Source organism: Macaca thibetana, chromosome 2 (assembly GCF_024542745.1).
Source record: "Macaca thibetana thibetana isolate TM-01 chromosome 2, ASM2454274v1, whole genome shotgun sequence".
NCBI lineage: Eukaryota > Metazoa > Chordata > Mammalia > Primates > Cercopithecidae > Macaca > Macaca thibetana.
Window position 1 is genome coordinate 63,164,312 of NC_065579.1, and position 22,101 is coordinate 63,186,412.

The window sequence follows — 22,101 nt, forward strand, 5'->3', positions numbered from 1 at the left end:
CCTGAGGTCAGTCGTCAATCTTAATATCACTACATGTAAGACAGATTGTGTCTCCTTATGTGAATCATTAGGAAATAAGAGTTATGCATGACATATTCTTGCCTAAAAAACTGAACTCGATTTACAGGAAACAAAAACAGATTTATCTTCTCTTTAATTACAGATCAGTGTTCAGAAACCTCATGCTGTGATTGTTTCTTCTACTTTATGTGTGTGTGTTTTTTTTTTTTTTTTGAGACACGGTCTTGCTCTGTCACTCAGGCTGGAATGCAGTGGCATGACTGTGGCTCACCACAGCCTCAACCTCCCGGATTCAAATGATCCTCCCACCGTAGCCTCCTGAGTAGCTGGAACCGCAGGTGCATGCTACCACACCTGGTTAATTTCTTTTTTTAAAAAAACTTTTTGTAGAGATGGAGTCCCCCTATGTTGCCCAGGCTGGTCTTGAACTCCTGGGCTCAAGTGATCCTCCTGCTTTGGCCTCCCAGACTGCTGGAATTATAGGCGAGAGCCACTGCACCCACCCTCATGCTGTAATTGCGATAAGCTGTTTCTCCCAAATGCTAATATAAGCATGAGAGATGATAGGAAATATATGGCATACAATAGCATACTTATTTCCTATCTGATTTTGGACAATTTATTTGTCTATACCAGGGTTTCTTCATCTATCAAGTGGGGATAATCCCTAATCTTATAGGCTTAATCTCATTAAATGAGGTAATGTATGTAAAGTGCTTAGAATACTATGTAAGCATTTATTATCAACAGTAACAATATGAAATTTTAGTATGGCCTACGATAATGGCAATTTTGGTAAAAGAATGATACAGAGAAAGGGCTAGGATTTGCCCCCAACCCCCCAAAAAGTTTCTTGTATATAAAAACTGCTAGGTTCAAAAGTTGTAATGTTAATATTACTTTACTGTATTCATGCCACTGTATAGCTTCTAATTAAACAGAAAAGTATAAATTCACATAATGTCTTAGATTTAAATCCCCTTCCCCTTACATCAGATACACGATACATACAACATGATTTTCTTACCTTATCCAAAAGGTGTATTATCATTGGTACAAGATTGGCATCAATTACTGCCTGTACCTGCTGCTGATTTCCTGCAGTGATGTTGGAGAGGAACCACACTGCTTCCTGTAAAACAAGAGCATTTGAATATTTCTCATTAAAAAATAAAATGTGCATATGAACTAAGAAAAAAAAAGCATTCACTACACTGTCCCAATGATTTTATTGTGAAATGAGCTCCATAATAAAAATATCAGGAATCTCAATTCCTTTACACCCCCTTTCCATATTTTCTTTGGACAAATAGCTAATGGACCTAATTCAAATCACAATGAACTAATTTCAAGAATTCTGAAGAACTCTTGAAAACAATGCTCCCAAATAGTGTGACTCAAAAGAAGCTTGGCTGAAGAAATTTGAGTGAGCAAATATGAAATAATGAATGAGCAAATATGAATGAGTATAATACAAATCCTAAAACAGCTGTAAATAAGATTCAGTGCCCTTCCCTCACATAATGTGCTTTATTCTCCATTCTATTCTGATGAAGAATGTTAGCTGAAGTAGATAAATATCAATTATCCACAATAATGGAGACATAAAAAACAAAATAGTACATTGTTTTAGTATACTTATTTGTAATAGTCATTCACTGCATCATTTCTCTCAAGGAAAAGTAGAACCAGATGTTTGACTGCTTTATTGGTCTATCTTAATAATCTTTTTATGTTACCCTTTACATCACAGTTGGTGCTACTTCTGACAAGATAATGGTGGCCTTAAGCGTTATAATCACAGATAACTAGTAAGTTTTACTCTAAAAAAATTAGTATTAGCTAATGTATACTAGGCTCTTTTGGATCAGATCACAGGACCATTTTAATGAACCTGTTAGAGATTTTAGGGTGCCGGGCTAGTTAGGTGAGCTGTTCTTGGGTTATAATCACTGGCAATGTTGTAATCAACAACCCATGTTATTTCTACAACGGCCTCAGATGCACTCCAATATCAGCATCACCAGTCAGTGCCCCCTTTCCATAGCCACCACAAGCACACACGCATGCATACACACTATACTATTAAGTACCTATAAAACACTAAACTTATAAGAATTACGTAACATACATATTAAAAATTTCCAGTCATACAACATTCAACACCCAATTATCTCTCTTTCATCATTTCCGAGAGAGCCAAAATACCACTTTTCATAGTTGGTCTTATATATCAAAAAATAATTTATTAATGTTTGTTATAGAATAAAATTTTTATTTTCTCTTGATGTCTAAATGACAGCTTGTATTAAGAATCAATATTACAGACATTTCTAAGACTCTAATTTTACAAATAGAAACTGCTGACATTTTAAGTGCAATTTATTAAGTAGTATTTAATAGTACTTACTTTATTAATTTTCTCTTTGGGATGTGTCAGGAGTGCTGGGAAGTGTGAAAGAGCATCACAGTTCAAAACTACTTGTGTTTGCTCATCAGTTCCAGTAACAATGTTGCCCACAGCTCTAAGTGCAGCAGTCTGAAATGCACAATGAGATGATGTTCTATGTGAAATACTTTCTTTTTTTTTTTTTTTTTGAGACAAGGTCTTGCTCTGTCCCCAGGGTGGAGTGCAGTGGTGCAATCTCAGCTCACTGTAACCTCTGCCTCTCAGGCTCAAGCGATCCTCCCACTCTAGCCTCCAGAGTAGCTGGGACTACAGCAGTGCATGACCCTGCCTGGCTCAAAATTTTTGTATTTTTTGTAGACACAGAGTTTCACCATGTTGCCCAGGCTGGTCTCGAAGTCCTAGGCTCAAGGGATCTGCCTGCCTCAGCCTCTGAAAGTGCTGGGATTATAGGCATGGGCTATTGTGCCCAGCTGAAACACTCAAGGTGGCTTGTTAGGCACCTTATAAAAGATAAATGCATCCATTCACTCATTATTTCTTCCAACAAACTTATTTTTTTTTGAGACGGAGTCTCACTCTGTCGCCCAGGCTGGAGTGCAGTGGCTCGATCTTGGCTCACTGCAACCTCTACCTCCCAGGTTCAAGCGATTCTCCTGACTCAGCCTGCCAAGCAGCTGGGATTATAGGCACATGCCACCACGCCTGGCTAATTTTGTAATTTATTTTTAGGAGAGATGGGGGTTTGCCACGTTGGCCAGGCTGGTCTCGAACTCCAGACTTTGGGTGATCCGCCTGCTTTGGCCTCCCAAAGTACTGGGATCACAGGCCTGAGCCACTGCACCCTGCTCCAACAAACCTATTGTTTTTGAGCACTTACTGTCAGGCACTGATGGAGCAACAGAGATGTGAAGATAGATACATGTTCCAGCTCTTACAGAGCTTACATTATTGTAAGAGAGGAGTCAATAAACAATTAAGAAGGATAATTTTAGACAGTGCCATAAAAAAAGAAGACAGAACTTTAGATTTAGTGTTGAAAAAATAAAAACAGCTAGGTGTAGTGGCTCACGCCTGTAATTACAGCACTTTGGAAGGCTGAGGTGGGTGGAACACTTAAGCCCAGGAGTTTGACACCAGGCTAAGCAACATGACAAAACCCTGTCTCTACAAAAAATTAGCTGGGTGTGGTGGCACGAGCCTGTAGTCCCAGCTACTCGGGAGACTGAGGTGGGAGGACTGCTTGAGCCTGGGAGGTCCAGGCTGAAGTGAGCTGTGATCACACCACTGTACTCCAGCCTGGAGAACAGAGTAAGACCCTGTCAAAAACAAAAAGACAAAAAACATAGTGCTTTTCTGAAGGAAAGCAGACACCTGCTTAATATAAGATTTCACTATGGTATGAATTTGAATTATCGATTATTTTTCTGTGGTTGCATGAGGTCATTTCCCGTTAAGTAAAGCTTTTTACTCTAATTTTCCTTTCTACATGACAAATGATCCAAGTTTTTGAAAAAATTGAGATATAATTCATGTAACATAAAATTTACCCTTTCAAAGTGTACAATTCAGTAGTTAATATATTCAGAGTTGTGTAACTATTACAAGTATCTAATTCCAGAACACTTTTTGATCACCCCCAAAAGAACACCTGTATCCATTAGTAGTCACTCCCACACTGCCTTCATCCCTAGGTCCCTGGAAGACACTATGCCTGTCTTTAAGATTTTGGCTATCTTGGGCACTTCATATTAACAAAATCAAAACGTATTTGGCCTTTTGTGTCTAGCTTCTTTCATTTCACATAATGTTGTAAAAGGTCATGTTACAGCATGCATCAGTACTTCGTTCCTTTTCACGACCAAATAATATTTCACTGTGTGAATGTATCATATTTTATTTAACCATTCATTGGCTGACAGACATTCGAATTTTTTTTTTTTTTTTTTTTTTTTTTTTTGAGACGGAGTCTCGCTCTGTCGCCCAGGCTGGAGTGCAGTGGCCGGATCTCAGCTCACTGCAAGCTCTGCCTCCCGGGTTTACGCCATTCTCCTGCCTCAGCCTCCTGAGTAGCTGGGACTACAGGCGCCCGCCACCTCGCCCGGCTAGTTTTTTGTATTTTTAGTAGAGACGGGGTTTCACCATGTTAGCCAGGATGGTCTCGATCTCCTGACCTTGTGATCCGCCCGTCTCGGCCTCCCAAAGTGCTGGGATTACAGGCTTGAGCCACCGCGCCCGGCCTGTAATCCAGCTTCTTTAACAAATAAATGGAAAAGAGGAACGATAAAAGAAAGGAAAAGAAAGTTGCACAGTAAAAGAGGCTTAAAATATATAGCCAGTAGATGCACTGTATGGTCTTTGTCTGGATACTGATTTAGTAAAATTGTGAAAAAATAATGAAGCAGTAAATAAAATCCAGATACTGACTGAATATTTAACACTAAGGTTTTAAAAAGTCTACAGGTGGTATTGTGGTTATGCTAAAAAATAGGCTTAAATTTTAGAGCTGCAAGCTGCGTAAAATGATATCTGGAATTTGTATCAAAATAAATTTGGAGGAGTAGAGACACAGAGAAAAAAGCTACATGGGGTTCCACTACACTATTTTATTTTATGATATTATGGCATGAAAGTTAAAAAGTATAAGAAAATCTCTATAAGGTGTCAAGTAGAGTAGAGAATTTCAACTTTCCTTGAGCACTGGCTAAAGGTAAATTCCAAGCCCTATAGATTCTTAATGAAGTCCATTATGAAAACTGATGATACATTCTGGAAAAACAAAAAACAAAATACAAACCAAAATTCTGTACCAAGACATAAGTACCACACAAAATAAATACAAACTTAAGAACAAACATATGGCCAGAATATTTAAGATAAGTCATAAATACCCTTAAATGACAAATTATTTTCTTTTTTTTTTTTTTTTTTGAGATGGAGTCTTGCTCGGTTGCCAGGCAGGAGTGTAGTGGTGTGATCTCAGCTCACTACAACCTCTGCCTCCTGGTTTCAAGCGATTCCCCTGCCTCAGCCCCGTGAGTAGCTAGGTCTACACGCGCATGCCACCATGCTGGCTAATTTTGTTGTTGGTGGTGGTGGTGTATTTTAGTAGAGACAGGGTTTCACCATGTTGGCCAGGATGGTCTCAATCTCCTGACCTTGTAATCTGCCCACCTCGGCCTCCCAAAGTGCTGGGATTTCAGGCAAGAGCCACCATGTCGGGCCAAATTATTATATTAATTCTTTCTGTATTTAGCTAAGTGTTCTTTCTTTAAAGTGCTTTAATTTTAAGGTACTGGGTCTCTATCTATGTATCAGTATCGCCTGAAGAGCATTTTAAAGTTCAAGTTTCTAAGAAATATTTTCTGAAACAGAATCTCCACGGGTTGAACAAGAGAAATTAAAAACATATTCTTTAAGCTCCACACATTTGCATTTGATGTTCAGGCATAATGACTTAGGCTACAGACTAACAGTTTTTCTTATGCGATTATTGTACTTTACAGATTCTAAGCCATTAGCAGATTAAAATATACTATTTACTTCAGAAAAGTAGGAGGAGCTTGCTGCATCTCCTCCATTACAACTGTGGCTTGACAGCTACTGCTTATATCTCTGAGAACTTCTCATACTGTTTTTGGCTCTTTCTAGATGCAAGTTCTTTAGGATAACTATTATGTGAAAGAATTTAAACAATAAAAAATAAATTTAAATAAGTGAAAAGGAACAATTTAGAAAGCCCCTAAACAGCACATTTCAGTACAGTGCCCTTATTTCAGCATCAATGAAGTTAAGAGTTAACTAAACTTGCCAGGTGAGTAAAAAAGGATGGCTGGCAAGGAGGACAAAGGTAAAAGTAGGGAAGTGACGGAAGAACAAAAAGAGGAAGAGTAGGCAAAATTAAGTGTCTGTCAATACTTGTTTCAGATGCCATGCATGTTGCTATAATGAACTTCCCTGGTCTACATTAAAAATAAGTAATCCGGCCAGGCACGGTGGTTCACACCTGTAATCTCAGCACTTTGGGAGGCTGGGGTCGGAGGATCATTTGAGGCCAGGAGTTCAAGAACAGCCTGGCCAACATGGCAAAACCCTGACTCTATCAAAAATAGAAAAAAATTAGCTAGGCACGATGGTGTGTGCCTGTGATCCCAACCACTCAAGAGGCTGAGGTGGGAGAATGGCTTGAACCTGGGAAGTGGAGGTTGTAATGAGCTGAGATCACACCACCTCACTTCAGCCTGGGTGACAGTGAGACCCCATCTCAAAAAAAGAAATTAGTAATCTACAATGGACTCGTCTTGCTTATTATTTATTTTCCTCTTTCCATCACAGATTTGTTGTTATGCTAAGGATATATTTTAAACTACTGAAACTGTCCATCTTTGAATGCCATGCTTAAAGCAATTAGTGGTAAGAAACACTTATAATTTTACTAAGAACAAACTTACCTGAACTTTAACTTCCTGGTGGCTGAGCAGAGGAACCAAATGAGGAACTATTCCAGAGTCTATTACCATCTGTATTTGTTCATTGCCAGCATCAGTAAGGTAAGAGAGGGCCCAGACTGTATCTACCAATATCTAGTGAATAAAATAAAAATTCAATCAACTTTTAAATATTTTCTCATTTTAGTAATTCTTGACCAAACAACGATTCTAAGATTGTTCAACTACCTTCTTCCTTTCTTTCTTCTCTCAGTTCAATTCATTTGAATCTGATCGCTATTGTATTAAACATCATCATCTATAAATGTCTGTACTAAGATGTACATCTTTTAGCCATATTCAGGATTCCGATCCCAGATTAGTATCCAATCTTAGTTCACTAAGATACACACGCACACTACACAGCTCATAAAACAGGAGAAAAAGACATTCTCTTTCCCAAAGGCTGAGGGATAATAGGTCCAAAAACATTGTGGCTCATGTATAAAGCTGGAAAGACTACATGTCTCCAATATGCACAGTTGCTCAAAACATCTGGGCTAGATGAATATATTCAAGGAGTTCTCTAGTATCATAAGTACCATGTAGATATGCCTAAAGCCAATAACCCAAGCATTCGTATTACAGTATTATAATATAATAGTTAAATCTTTTCCAACCAGTTTGTTTTGCCTTATAGAACTGGAGGCAACTTTTTTTTTTTTTGAGATGGAGTCTTGCTCTGTCGCCCAGGCTGGAGTGCAGTGGTGCGATCTCGGCTCACTGCAAGCTCTGCCTCCTGGGTTCATGCCATTCTCCTGCCTCAGCCTCCTGAGTAGCTGGGACTACAGGCACACGCCGCCACACCCGGCTAAGTTTTGGCATTTTTTAGTAGAGACGGGGTTTCACCGTGTTAGCCAGGATAGTCTCCTGACCTTGTGATCCGCCCGCCTCGGCCTCCCAAAGTGCTGGGATTACAGGCGTAAGCCACCGCGCCCGGCCAGCAACTTCTTAAATAGTGGAAGTCCCCTACAGCTGCAAGACATTAATCATAGGTCAATCTGTGAGATGAGATCTGTAATTAAAACAAAAAATACGTACTTCACTACAGCTGCTACTTACGGGAAAAAAAAAAAATCTGTGTAATCAACTTCTACTAAATAGCCTACTATTTTTTTAATGATTATATCTTTAAGTACAACGGGCCATTGTTTGATCTTTCCTAGTACATTAAGTCCTAATTAGAAGTTATGACCAAAGGGCAGTATGACAAACAACTGTAACTGCTGCAAATAAATACACAAGTTATTGACAAAGACACGGGAATAATAATTGTGCCTAAAACTACTTCCAAAGCCTTTCTAGATTATGAACTCTGTGTCAAGACAAGCTGGAGAAGTATACAATCTTTAAAACTATAAACCAGGCAGGGATTGGTGGCTCACGCCTGAAATCCCAGCACTTTGGGAGACCAAGGCGGTGGACTGCTTGAGCCCAGGAGTTTGACACCAGCCTGGGCAACACGGTGAAACCCCGTCTCTATGAAAAACACAAACAATTCGGCATTTTTTTTCTTGTTTTTTAAGACCCTGACTTTAAAAAAATAGTAAAACTGTAAACTAATGTTATGTTTTAAGACACTCAAGAGAAAATAAAAAAATAAAAAAACATTTAAAAAAAAAGACACCCAAAAACTCCTAAAAGGAGAAAATAGCGCTTTGCCATTATTTCTTAGGAAATTCAAGAAAGCGCTAAAGATATTTTTTTTTTTTTTTTTTGAGACGGAGCCTTGCTCTGTCACCCAGGCTGGAGTGCAGTGGCCGGATCTCAGCTCACTGCAAGCTCCGCCTCCCGGGTTTACGCCATTCTCCTGCCTCAGCCTCCCGAGTAGCTGGGACTACAGGCGCCCGCCACCTCGCCCGGCTAGTTTTTTTGTATTTTTTAGTAGAGACGGGGTTTCACCGTGTTAGCCGGGATCGTCTCTCGATCTCCTGGCCTCGTGATCCGCCCGTCTCGGCCTCCCAAAGTGCTGGGATTACAGGCTTGAGCTACCGCGCCCAGCCGAAAGCGCTAAAGATATTTCTAATGTAAAAAGAAGATATCAAACAAAAGAGTTTGCACAGGCCGGGCGTGGTGGCTCACGCCTGTAATCCCAGCACTTTGGGGGGCCGAGGCAGGTGGATCACGAGGTCAGGAGTTCAAGACTAGCCTGGCCAACATACTGAAACCCTGTCTCTACTAAAAAATACAAAAAAATTAGCCAGGTGTGGTGGCGGGCATCTGTAATCCCAGCTACTCTGGAGGCTGAGGCAAGAGAATCGCTGGAACCCAGGAGGTGGAGGTTGTAGTGAGTGGAGATCATGCCTCTGTACTCCAGCCTGGGTGACAGTGCGAGACTCCATCTCAAAAAGAAAAAAAAAAAAAGAGTTCACCCAGAAAAGAGTGGTATCAATGTATGTGAAAAAACCTAAATTTCAATTTGCAAATGTAACTGAGTTTCTTTTCTGGAATATCAACATATGCTAAAATTTGTTGACATAGGCCAAAAATTTCAAGTTACTTGCTCATAACTGTATATAAAAGCTAGATACATGTTTTTAAAGGACATGTCACTAATATGCTCAGATCAAAATCAAAATTCAAATCAAACTTCTAAAACATTATTTAGTAAGCAATATTATTTGTTAATCATGTTACTAAAAAGAATGATGCAAACAGACTTGAGAAATTCTTCAAGAAACATCAAAGGCAAGAAAATAGAGTCACAATCTCATCTAGATTGGAGGAAATAGGTGGAAAGAACACAATACATCTCTAAATAAAGTCAACCAAGATGTCCTGTTTTCCAGTAGAGGTATAAACTTTGAAGTTAATCTCTCTCTCTCTTTCTCCCTCTCTCTCTCTCGACAGGGTCTTGCTCTGTCACCCAGGCTGCAGTACAGTGACATGATCACAGCTCACTGCAGCCTTGACTTCACAAGCTCAGGAGATTCTCTGGCTTCAGCCACCGAGTAGCTGAGACTACAGGTGCACACCACTATGCCTGGCTAATTTTTTTGTATTTTTTATAGAGACAGGGTTTCATCATGTGGCCCAGTCTGGTCTCGAACTTCTGCACTCAAGTGATCCTCCTGCCTCAGCCTCCTAAAGTGCTGGGACTATAGGCATAAGCCACCACACCTGGCCTCTTGTAAATCTTTCAAAGCAAAATATTATGTAACTGTTTGATACAGTAAAATTCTAATTTTAATTTGTTCCAGACAAATTAAATTCTGGCCAAAAGGTACAGGCCTTTAAATTGTAAAGAAATGAAGCAGCTTGTCCAACACTGGTCACCATGCCAAACTGTTTTTAAAGAACCACATGAGTTCCTGATTGTTGCTAAACATTTCATTCATATGTCTTCCCTTACCCAGTATATTCCTGGTTTCTCTAACACACCAAAGGCTGGTCTGGCTTTTACAAGCACTCAGGGCAGTTTTCCACCTCATTCATACTCCCTGAGTTGCTTTTCCTCTGCCATCTGTGTTAGTAAAAATAAGCAAAATATATTTGCTATGTTTAAAATCTTGCCTGCACTGATTTTTTTTTTCCTTGTTGTTTGAATAATCAAGAGTTATCTTGATAAATGAAGCCACTGCCAGTCACTGTAACTGAGAAATAGAATAAAAAATGGAATTAAAGGGCAATTGATGTGCATGGTTTGGTATGTGTATATGAATACAAATCCATGCACAAACATTTTCCTTTCTCATCTTTCAAAAAACAAAAATAGCACTATCTGTGTGTGCTTTCATTGGCCAAACTGTCAAAATGAGCTTCCTTTATAAAAAGCACATGAACAATCAAAGACACGATCTTAGTAAGAGAAATCACTATTAACGGGCAACTTTAAAAACTTTTAATGTCAGTTTTTACAACACTAATATATATATACATACATTATTGCCCACACCAAAATAACAGTTATGCTTGATTTCTTAACTGGTATTATATTTCGTGATATGGGAAAATCTGACAGTATGCTGACACAATGTGTTAGTACAGTATTTCCCCCCTATGTCACAGGGGAAGCCCTAGAAATACACACATACATAAATATATAATGGGACACATTTACTCACATTTACGTCTGTGTGATGAATTAAAACACAAAGGGCTGGAAGAATCTGAGGAGAGAAATATGTAGATTTAAAAACATACACAGATAAAAAACACATATATAATGGTATCTCTTTTAATTTTTTTTTAACTGTTTACCTCCTGAATGGTTTCCATTGGTGGTGGTGGGTCTTTGTGGCGACATAAGTTGACCATAACCCAAGTAACATTTCTTAAGAATGTTATAGGAATAGATGGACTTATGAAGGAAAGTAAAGGTTTCACAACTCCAAGACTTATGACATAATCTCTACACTGGGGCCCATCACCTGTAGAAAAAAAGGATTAACTCAATAAAACATTGACAGTAAGCATTTTCAGAAAACACAAAGCACTGGGAATACGCTGCTTCATGTATTTTAACCAGATACACTGTTCAGTTTTAGACAATAAGCAGGCTCCCATTCAAGATTTCTGAGCCAAGAGAGGCAACATAAGGTGATAAGGTATTTTTTTGCACATTAATCCCATCTTCAGCATTTTGCTGCTCACTTAATTAAACTGCTGCTTTTAACTTCTCTCTCAATATTACTCTCGGTTTAACAAACTTTCATGTGATAAAAAAGATGTATCAAGAAAACATTTGTTGAATTTGTACTTACAATCCAGTATCAGAGCATCAAGGTTATGAACTATAAATTACTCTATACACTTAGAAAACTATGTCAGAAAAAAAGGGTGAACCAGTGCTAGAACAGTGGTTCTCAATGTGATTACTGGGCTCTAGCTCAGGCCTCCTGAAGCAGAAACTCTATGGGTCTGGAATTCTGTGTTTTAACAAGCACCCCATGTAGTTCTGATTGCATGCTAAGGTTTGAGAACAACTGCTGCAGAGAACTGACAAGTTTAATTTCTGTATCTAAAGCATCACTGCAGTTTCTAATATATGAAGCCATGTTAAAAGGTTACCATAAGTGAAAACACCTTCGCTTGCACTATAATATTTGGAAATAAAATGTTTGTTCTTTTTGCATCCATATATTCGTGTTAATTACAGAATGTGATTGGAATAAAAAATGAAAGATCAAGATGCTGTATAATAGCTCTAAATCTAACATTTGGCATAAAAGCAAGAGTGAGGGACTCTGGATATAGAAACAATCGCATTCCTAATAGTATAAACCCAATGTCGAGAATGGTTTACAGGGAAATTCTCCTTTAAAAACTCATAGCCACTCCTTACTTCCATGTTAGCCCTGTGTAAGGGCAATAAAGAGGTGGCATATCAAAGTAACAATGATTATTTCCATGCAAGAATAAAGAATTTGGCAAAAATAATCTTTAGAATCATTCTCCTTCACTAGATTAGCAAGACCCCTACAAACAGTACCTCAACCCTCACGCATAATAGTTAGGTCTCTGAGCTATACTGGGGCACAATACGATTCAGATTTTTCACATCCTTTACTGGAGAATAGTTCTTTGAATTTTTGAGTTTAGGCTCTAGTTAAAAAAATAAATCCTTGAAATATCAGAATTGTCTTTATTTTCCTTACAATTATTTATTAGACAGAACCTGAAAGTTATGGTAATCATGGTGTTAAATAGTTAACTAGACTGTCAAAAGGCCATGGTTATCTCATGTTGATTCATGGTGACAGGAAATAATATTACTATATTTTATACCTTACTAAATTCTAATGTACTAAAGTCTGCAAGAGAGAAAAATTTCATTTTAGACTCTTCTCAGAACTGTCATTATGGAGAAAAATTATTGGTTTAAGTTTTGCCTCCTTTTTTCTTGTTACTTTCTTTGATGGAGAAAGCTGAGAAATAAAAATGGACCCCACTGATCGACGTGGGCATTAGGGGAAGAAAAAATGGATCCTAGCATGAGACAGGAGGTCTAAATTGTATACATCTTGCATAATTATTCAAAAAATTAAGAGCTCACTATATACCAAAAAAAATGGTATCTTAAGCAACAAAAATTCTATTTACTATGAGTTTATGCTTTTACAGTAATACAGTTCAAATTTCTGTAAGCTATTTCACAAAAGCTAGTACTGAAGGCAAGCTGTTTTCCCTTTTGGATTATTAGTAGCTATTTTTATTACTTAGTATATGAGAACAATTTTTGGACTAGTATTGTATTACAAGTTTTATACAAACCTATGATGTTTCCCAATGCCCACACTGCTTGCTCACAGACATTCTGATGGGGTGAATGGAGAAGCCTCAGGAAAAGTGGCACAGCATCTGATGCAGGAAAAAATAACAATACTTAAGGTTCAAGATACCATAAACCAAAAATCAGTATTTTTTTGCTGACACTTCAAAAAAAAGGGCAATCTATAAAACTATATTTAAAATATAGCCTCATTAAATGAATTTTATTGGAATAGCATTATTGGAAGAATTTCGACCAGCAACTATTTACTCAGTATCAAAATGAGTTATACAGACAAATGTTAAATTAGGCTTGTGAAATTTCATTGACAATTAAACCTGGAATTAATTTCAAGATTAATTCCTTATAGATTAAGTATTATCTCTAATTTGAAAAAAAAAAAGTACATTATTGAAGTAACTTTTTTTTTTTTTTTTAGACGGAGTCTCGCTCTGTCATCCAGACTGGAAGGCAGAGTTGGAATCTTGGCTCACTGCAACCTCTGCCTCCCAGGCTTCAGTGATTCTGCCGCCTCACCCTCCCAAGTAGCTAGGACTGTAGGTGTGAGCCACCACACCTGGCTAATTTTTGTATTTTTAGTAGAGACAGGGTTTCACCATATTGGCCAGGCTAGTCTCAAACTCATGACACTTCAAATGATGTGCCTGCCTTGGCCTCCCAAAGTGCTGGGATTACAGACATGAGCCATTGCACCCAGCCTGAAGTAACTTTTGAACACAAATTTATGTTAACACATGTGGGTCTTTAAGACAGGCTAGTGATTCTTGGGCCATGTGAGATCTTCTGAATCAGAAAGTGATTCTGTTACTCAACTGGATGGGAAACAGAGATACGTCTGTATCCAAACAAAATACTGCACTGAACAAACGATTCTTCTTTCCTTCTGATATTACTTTAAAAAGCACTATTTAAGTATATGTAGCTCAATCATGCTTGTAATAAAAAGTAATTCACTTATGGGTTTGTTTTTGAAGCAGTGCCTCACTCTGTTGCCCAGACTGGAGTTCAGTGGTGCCACCACAGGTCACTGCAGCCTTGACCTCCCCTGGCTTAACTGATCCTCCTACCTCAGGCTCCTGGGTTGTTGGGACTATAGGTGCATGCCACCAAGCCCGGCTAATTTTTTTTTCCTGCATTTTGTAGAGATGGGGTTTTACCATGTTGTCCAGGCTGGTCTCTAGCTCCTGGGCTCCAGTGATCTGCCTGCTTCAGCCTCCCTAAGTGCTGGAATTACTGGCATGAGCCACCATGCCCAACCTCATTTATTTATTATTTTTGGTATATTAAAGCAGACTAGCAAGGTCAAAAAAAATTCTAAGTCTTTTTCTAATCTTTAGAGAACGTACATAACGGAATGGAAAAAGTATGAGAGGGAATAAAACATTGTTACAAAATCATAAAATTTACCTAATAGCTATACAAAACCAAAAAACCACAATAAAAACCACCTGAACCCAAAACTAAACCAGTTTTAATAGGATGTGAGGTAATTATCTTTTCTAAGTAATATTACAAGTGTCTACAATAAAATGATTATTTAGATAACATCTTTGTTCCCCTTCAAAATGTACAAATTAGTGCTTACATTTTTAATAAGCTCAGAGAAGTATGCTGCTTACACATTTAAAGAGGATTTTAAAAGTATCTTCTTCAAAATTATTTATTTTTTGTGTTTGGTAGAAGAACCAAATAGTATTCATGAAGACAATACACTCGGGGTTTTACTTCCAATAGTAATTTTCCACTTACATCTCTTGAAACAAAAAAAAGCAACCCTATTATAATAACAATGAAAAAAAAATTCAAGCCATTCTTTCAACTAGGACTACTTTATAGAAGATTTCTTTAAAATATATGATATGGCCAGGCGTGGTGGCTCACACCTGTAATCCCAGCACTTTAGGAGGCTGAGGCGGGTGGATCATGAGGTCAGGAGATTGAGACCATCCTGGCTAACACGGTGAAACCCCGTCTCTACTAAAAATACAAAAAACTAGCTGGGCGTGGTGGCAGGCACCTGTAGTCCCAGCTACTCGGGAGACTGAGGTAGGAAAATGGCATGAACCTGGGAGGCGGAGCTTGCAGTGAGCCGAGATCACACCACTGCACTCCAGCCTGGGCGACAGAGCGAGACTCCGTCTCAGAAAAAAAAAAAAGATAAAAATCTCATTGAGAGAGGCTGAGGCCGGGTGTAGGGGCTCATGCCTATAATCCCAGCATTCTGGGAGGCCAATGTAGGTTGATCACTTGAGCCCAGAGTTAGAGACCAGCCTGGGCAACATGGCGAAACCCTGTCTCTACCAAAAAAACACAAAAATTTGCTAGGCACAGTGGCACATGCCTGTAGTCCCAGCCACTTGGTGGACTGATGCAGAACGGTCTCTTGAGCCTGGGAGGCCAAGGCTACAGTGAGCCGAGATTGTGCCACTGTATTCCAGCCTGGGCAAAAGAGTAAGATCTTGTCTGAAAAAGAAAAACAACAACAAAAAAAACAAAAACAAAAAAAGAGAGGCTGAGAGGCAATGTGGCAACAGGAAAAACTCCTTTATTTATACTGATGTCCTATAAATAAAGTGTAACAATAATAATTTAATCTGCTACTATAATTAGGAAATGTTCTCATATTTAGAAAGGAATCAAGTGAATTTTTGGACATACAAAACATCAGTCACCAGAATAAGAAGATTAAAGCAACATACTTAAGTTGACCTATTTCAATAACTATGTAGTAGCTATTATTTTATAACGTAAATTGCCATAGTTTCTTGGGAAAATCACTATTTTTTACTGACTTCTTTTAAAAAAATGCAATTATGTTTGTTAATAACCAACTTACTGGACTGAACTACGGCTTGAGTTTGTTCAGAAGTTCCAGATGCAATGTTTGTCAAAGCCCATGCAGCTTCAAACTGCAAAGAAGGACTACAAAAAAACAAGTATATTTAAACAGCAGGATTTTTACATTGGGCCAAATATCTAACCATTCTTCCCTCTACCATTTCAAATGCATTAAATATTTTGTTTCAAAAGATATCTATCCATCCAGCATATTTTTTTAACCCTCAACAACTGTTTCAAACATCTCTTCAGTATAAAAAGCATACAACCTTCTCCAGCATCCTTAATTTTAGTAAGAAATCTTTTTAAGATACTTGCATACTACTCCCCAAACAGTTCTCTCAAGTACCTACCTGGTCAAACTACTTCTTGCCAATTAAGGCTTAAAAGTTAAATTTATCATTCTCAAGTTCCTGTTTGGCTACTACCTTCATCTCTTGGTGTTAACAAATCTTGCACTGTTTTTCACTTTGACTTTTCAACTCCATCCCTTAGCCCTTTTCTTTTTTCTTTAAAGATCAAAATAATTACTAGAGAGTCTTGTCTTCTCCAAAGGATACATTCTAAATTAAAAAAAAAAAATAATGTACTCACTTGTCATCTCTTTCAAGACAATGGACTAAAATGGGCAATATTCCAGATTTTATTAAGTCATCAATTGGTGGATTGCGATCACTGGACAAAAGCTTCCTGTAAGAGATAAAAACACCCTTGTGAAACTTAATAACATACAATATTATGATTAAATTTAAATTCATATTTGACAAATATTAACATAAATCTGAATATCTGGTACAAGTGCCTTCTCTGAAATTAACAATTTATATAATGCAACCTTTTCTCTAAATTTATAAAATGATATATAAATTAAATTTATAGAGATGACAAATAATTAAAAAAATAAGAATATAGATATGAACCACTTTACTACCTTTTTTTGAGATGGAGTCTCACTCTGTTGCCCAGGCTGGATGGAGTGCAGTGGCACAGTCTTGGCTCACTGAAAGCTCTGCCTTGCGGGTTCCAGTGATTTTCCTGCCTCAGTCTCCCGAGTAGCTGGGATTACAGGCATGCGCCACCACACCCAGCTATTTTTGTATTTTTAGTAGAGATGGAGTTTCATCATGTTTGCCAGGCTGCTCTTGAACTCCTGACCTCAGGTGATCCACCCATCTTGGCCTCCCAAAGTGCTGGGATTACCAGTGTGAGCCCCGGAGCCTGGCCACTTTACTACTTTTAATGGTACAATAATATTATTCCCTCAGTAAAGCCCTGATTGTGACTTATAAAAAGAAAACTAATTTTTTTTTAAAAAAGTTACTTTTGGACATAATTTTGAGTTCAGAGAAAAAAATGGGCAGATTTCTTCAACACAGCATTTACCTTGTTAAGCAAGGAATTAAGAGGTCACCAAAATATCCAAAATTATTCACACTACGTCACAACAGAGTCAAGTGACGAAAGCAGGTAGGCTGCTGGAATATGTTTAGAGCTGATATTAGTCCCTAATTCTTCATTCTAGTTTACACACCAAATTAAAAGTCATAAAAGTCCAACAACATTTTCATCTCAGCAATTAAAGAGAAATGGAATAAGCACAGTGACTGACAGGAAAACAGCCAGAGAGATGCTAGAGAATCTGAGGTAAAAAAGACAGACACATCACTGCTTTCATGGAGTTTATAAGATAAAAACAAAACCTACTGCCTATTTTCACATGTATGAGACTACAGGTTTAGCTGATAAGTCCTCAGTGTAGCCTAATCATATCTTCACCCACTGGAATACCCTGTATTACTATATAAAAGCAATGTTTATGAAAGCTTAACCAAATCATGTCCCTATATAAACTTTGTGATGGCTGCTTATTTACCACCTTTATCAATGTAAACTCCTTGACCTAGCTTTAAACTACTTCACAAGTTGGCTCCATCTTATAACTAATCTTATTCTCTGTAACTCAACAACAGGTTAGTTGTCTGTCGCATCATTTCAATCGAAATAAGATTGAACCTATCCTAAACCCCTCACTTGAAATGCCCCGTCTTCTATGTATTCAAACTCTATTCAAAGTTCAAGTTCTGTGTTTTACATAATACCATCTTTGAATATCAAGAGGATTTATACAGCATAGCCCTACATTTGGTGTTATCACTACTTATTTTTTTGGACAGGGTTTCAGTCTGTCACTCAGGCTGGAGTGCAGTGGTGCTACCTCGGCTCACTACAACCTCTGCTTCCCAGGTTCAAGCACTTCTCCCACCTCAGCCTCCCAAGTAGCTGGGATTACAGGCATGTGACACTACACCCAGCCAACTTTTATATTTTTAGTAGAGATGGGGGTTTCACCATGCTGGCCAGGCTGGTCTCAAACTCTTGACCTCAACTGATCCCCTGGCCTCGGCCTCCCAAACTGCTGGGATTACAGGCATAAGCCACCGCACCCAGCCCCCTATTTTTTTAAATACAGTTTTGCCTTTCCAATTAGCTTATAAAATTCTTAAAAAGAAAGAATTATACCACATGCTAGTTCCTCAACACACGGCACAGTGCTTAGCATAAGTGGAAATTAAAAAAAACAGAAAAACGAAAAAAACAAATACTTAGAAAGAGTCTTAACCCAGTCTTAAACCTTCTCAAACAAGGCTTCATGAGATCAAGGGTGAAAATTTAATTAAAAAAAATTTTTTTTTACACTTCACTGAGGATATTTTAAAAGAGAAATTTATTCTCTACATAATGGTGAATAATACAATTTTTACAAAATATAATATAAAACCAGCTTCATGCCACTGTCTTGATTTGTATTAAGGAACCTGCAATTTTACTCACAGTTGCTTTGCAATACCAGTGTAAACGTTAACACAGTGAAAAAAAGGCAAATAAAGTCTTAGAATTATTATGAAAACCAGTTTGCTCTTGCATACCCCATGAAATTGCCTTGGAATCTCCCAGTGATCCACAGATCATACTCTGAAAACCTCTTAGAGTACACTGGGCTTTAATTTTCTTGCAGATTGCATGTTGATTAGAACTGCCCCAAAACTATCAAATATTCAACTCTGACAACGATGAGCATAATCAATTTCTTAATCATTCTTCCTATAAACATTAATTTGCTATTTTGACAAGTGAATGGTTCTGTGATTTTTCTGCCTACATAAAGAATTCTTCTCTAAGAAGTTCTTTTACCTCTGGTATACAATACTGTAATTTTATAATTTCCCTATCAGTTCTAAGTTATTTAAGGTGGATAAACAAATACTGGAAAAGTCTAATAAATATAAAACAGATTCGTGTAGCACTGTATAAGGTATTGGATGGACCTATAAACTTTTGCCACTTTCAAATTCTGTAACTAGGATCAATTGCTTACTTGTCTCTTTCCTACTGATAAACTCAACATAGGGTGTTATTCTTACATTCATAAATACACAAAGCAACCACTAAATTGCATTATGATACAACCATGTCTTCCCCAACCTATTTATTAATACAAAGGTCTCAGTAATAGATTTTTCTGCCTCTTCCCTTAAAATATGAGAGAGCACAGGTTTCACAATAGAAATGTACAAAACAGGCAGGGTATGGTGGTTCATGCCTGTAATCCCAGCACTTTGGGAGGCTGAGGCGGGTGGATCACGAGGTCAGGAGTTCAAGACCAGCCTGGTCAAGATGGTGAAACCCTATCTCCACTAAAAAGACAAAAATTAGCCGGGCATGGTGGCGGGCGCCAGTAATCCCAGTTACTTGGGAGGCTGAGGCAGAGAACTGCTTGAACCTGGGAGGCAGAGGTTGCAGTGAGCCGAGATTGCACCACTGGACTCCAGCCTGGGCGACAGAGCAAGACTCCATCTCAAAAAAAAAAAAAGAATGTTCAAACAACTTGGTACTTCCTACCTGGAAAGACACTGGGAGTGTATGCAGTCATTAATCTCTTTTTTTGAGATGGAGTTGAGATTCTACTGCCTCAGCCTCCCGAGGATCTGGAATTACAGGTGACCGCCACCACGCTCAGCTAATTTTTGTATTTTTAGTAGAGATGGGGTTTCACTATATCGGCCAGGCTGGTCTCGAACTCCTGACCTCATGATCTGCCCGCCTCGGCCTCCCAAAGTGCTAGGATTACAGGCATGAGCCACCGTGCCCAGCCGTCATTAATCTTAATCTACATCTACTTGTCTATGTACACTGACATAGTAAGATTGTAATTCTGGATTTATTGTTTGATCAATATGAGGATTGTGAGAAGAATTAGATACCTGGTAAGGATCTGAAGAATCTGACTTTATAAAATTAAACCTATTCATTAGTAAAAGGTAAAGCTTTACAAATAATGTTTTTCTTTTTCTTTTTATTTCTACGGCATTAATTTGTTAAATCAACTTTCCCTGGCATCTGTATGCATTATGTACATTAAAGCGTCAGTGTACACACTTTCAACTAAAAATAAAAACTGTGAGTTAAAAAAACTGTCACCAATTTTAATACTCTAAACCAGAGAATTAAAAAAATAATAAATTTAGTTGATCTATTACTATTTACTATTGTTTGTCATCAAAGTTAAATTTGATTAACAGGGTCTACCCCATAGTAAAAATTCAAAATAGAACCCCTGTGTAAGTTATAAAATCTAAACATGTCTTCAAAATTTAACTTACCTAGCAGCTTGAACTGCGCTTAACTGAATTCCTTGGTTATCACTTGAAGCATTCTATAAAAAAAAATAATTTATGATGTAAATATATAATAATTAGCTGCTGAGGATAAGAAATACAAATGAAGAGAGAGTAAAAATCCAACTTACTTGAACAATAGCTTCTAGAGAGGTATTTTGCTGGGAAAAAAGTTAAAGAGAAAACTCAGTTAAAAAGTCACCTTAAAATTCTTTATTAATGTTAAATCTTTCACTGGTACTTTTAATTTACCAGAATAACAATAACAATAACTTACCACTCTATAATCACCATCTATATCAGAGTCTTCACAGATATCTTCATGTGGTACATTCCTTCTCTTTAAGAGATGTTCATCTCTTTTATTCTTAAAAAAAAGAAAAAAATCAAACAAAGAATTTGAGTTAAAAAAACCTGAATACTTTCATACAAAGCTCAGGCAAACCTGTGCCTACAAACTGAAATATGAAGTGCCTTTTAAAAGTAAAATTCAAATGTAAAAAATTAAACCAAATTGTGAATTAACCACTCACACAAAACTAATTTGAGTCCCAATTCCCAAATATTACATTTTTAATGAACCGTGAACTATGTAAAAACAAACAAAACAAAAAGTTTGACTAAAAAATACAGTGTACAGTTTAAGCCAGAACCAAACACAAATATTTATTTAAAAGTACTAAACCATTTTACACATGATCTGGGAGCTCCTCTTTATCACCTAAAAGCAAAGTCAAAGCAGAAGTTGGGCAGTTCAAAGTTAGACAAAAACCAACAATGTCTTACAAAAATCAAGGGCCATTTCAACTTCACTTAAAATGCTGGGAGCAAATTTATAAATATAATCTCAACTATAATACTTAAAAGTTGAAGAAGTTTGCAACAAGTTCTTTTCAGGGCCTTACTACTGCCCGTTAATAGCAGAACTATTTAATATAACTGTATCTCAATGACTTAAACTTTAAGCTCTTTATATCTGTTTTTACACAATGATAAAGTTACAAGGTGTACCTTTTCAACTTCAAAAGTTTGTCAAATTTAGTCAAAATCTCTCCTTTTTCTAAAGAAAAATGCTTAGCAGTTGAGATTTTTAAAAGTTTAAATTTGGTAAATAAAATTTAGTTATACAATAAGTTATACATTTTACACAAAAACAAAATATATATTTGGCATCTTCTATACAATGCTCTAATGTTGTTAGAATTATGCTTAGAAGTACCCAATATTAATCAGACTCACCTTCCTTAATTCAACTACAACTTCATTTCGTTGTCTTCTCATAGTCTACAAAAAAATTAAAGGAAAATATTTTTAAAATCACCTCAAATTCCATTATCCAGAGAAAACCACTATTAACATTTCAATATACGCCTCTGATCTTTTCTTCTAGCCATATGGATATAAAGTCAAATCTTACTCATAATAAAAATCATACTATGT

General features: G+C 37.4%; 1 protein-coding gene and 1 non-coding gene across 3 annotated transcripts in view; both read right to left on the reverse strand.

Moving 5' to 3' along the window:
* The window catches only part of KPNA4 (karyopherin subunit alpha 4), a 65,301-nt gene that overhangs the window by 14,869 nt on the left and 28,331 nt on the right, over window positions 1-22,101 (reverse strand). For both annotated transcript variants that reach the window (XM_050779914.1, XM_050779913.1), the window contains exons 2-13: window positions 21,901-21,945; window positions 20,939-21,028; window positions 20,793-20,822; window positions 20,647-20,699; window positions 16,580-16,675; window positions 15,984-16,069; window positions 13,129-13,215; window positions 11,116-11,285; window positions 10,980-11,024; window positions 6,880-7,011; window positions 2,432-2,560; window positions 1,049-1,153 (exon numbers count right to left, since the gene is read on the reverse strand). In XM_050779914.1, the coding sequence (XP_050635871.1) occupies window positions 1,049-1,153; window positions 2,432-2,560; window positions 6,880-7,011; window positions 10,980-11,024; window positions 11,116-11,285; window positions 13,129-13,215; window positions 15,984-16,069; window positions 16,580-16,675; window positions 20,647-20,699; window positions 20,793-20,822; window positions 20,939-21,028; window positions 21,901-21,945 (1,068 nt within the window). The remainder of the gene's footprint in view (window positions 1-1,048; window positions 1,154-2,431; window positions 2,561-6,879; window positions 7,012-10,979; window positions 11,025-11,115; window positions 11,286-13,128; window positions 13,216-15,983; window positions 16,070-16,579; window positions 16,676-20,646; window positions 20,700-20,792; window positions 20,823-20,938; window positions 21,029-21,900; window positions 21,946-22,101) is intronic.
* LOC126949567 (small Cajal body-specific RNA 7) lies at window positions 1,884-2,214 on the reverse strand. The gene has a single exon (XR_007723842.1). It is a non-coding gene; the product is annotated as a small Cajal body-specific RNA 7 (non-coding RNA).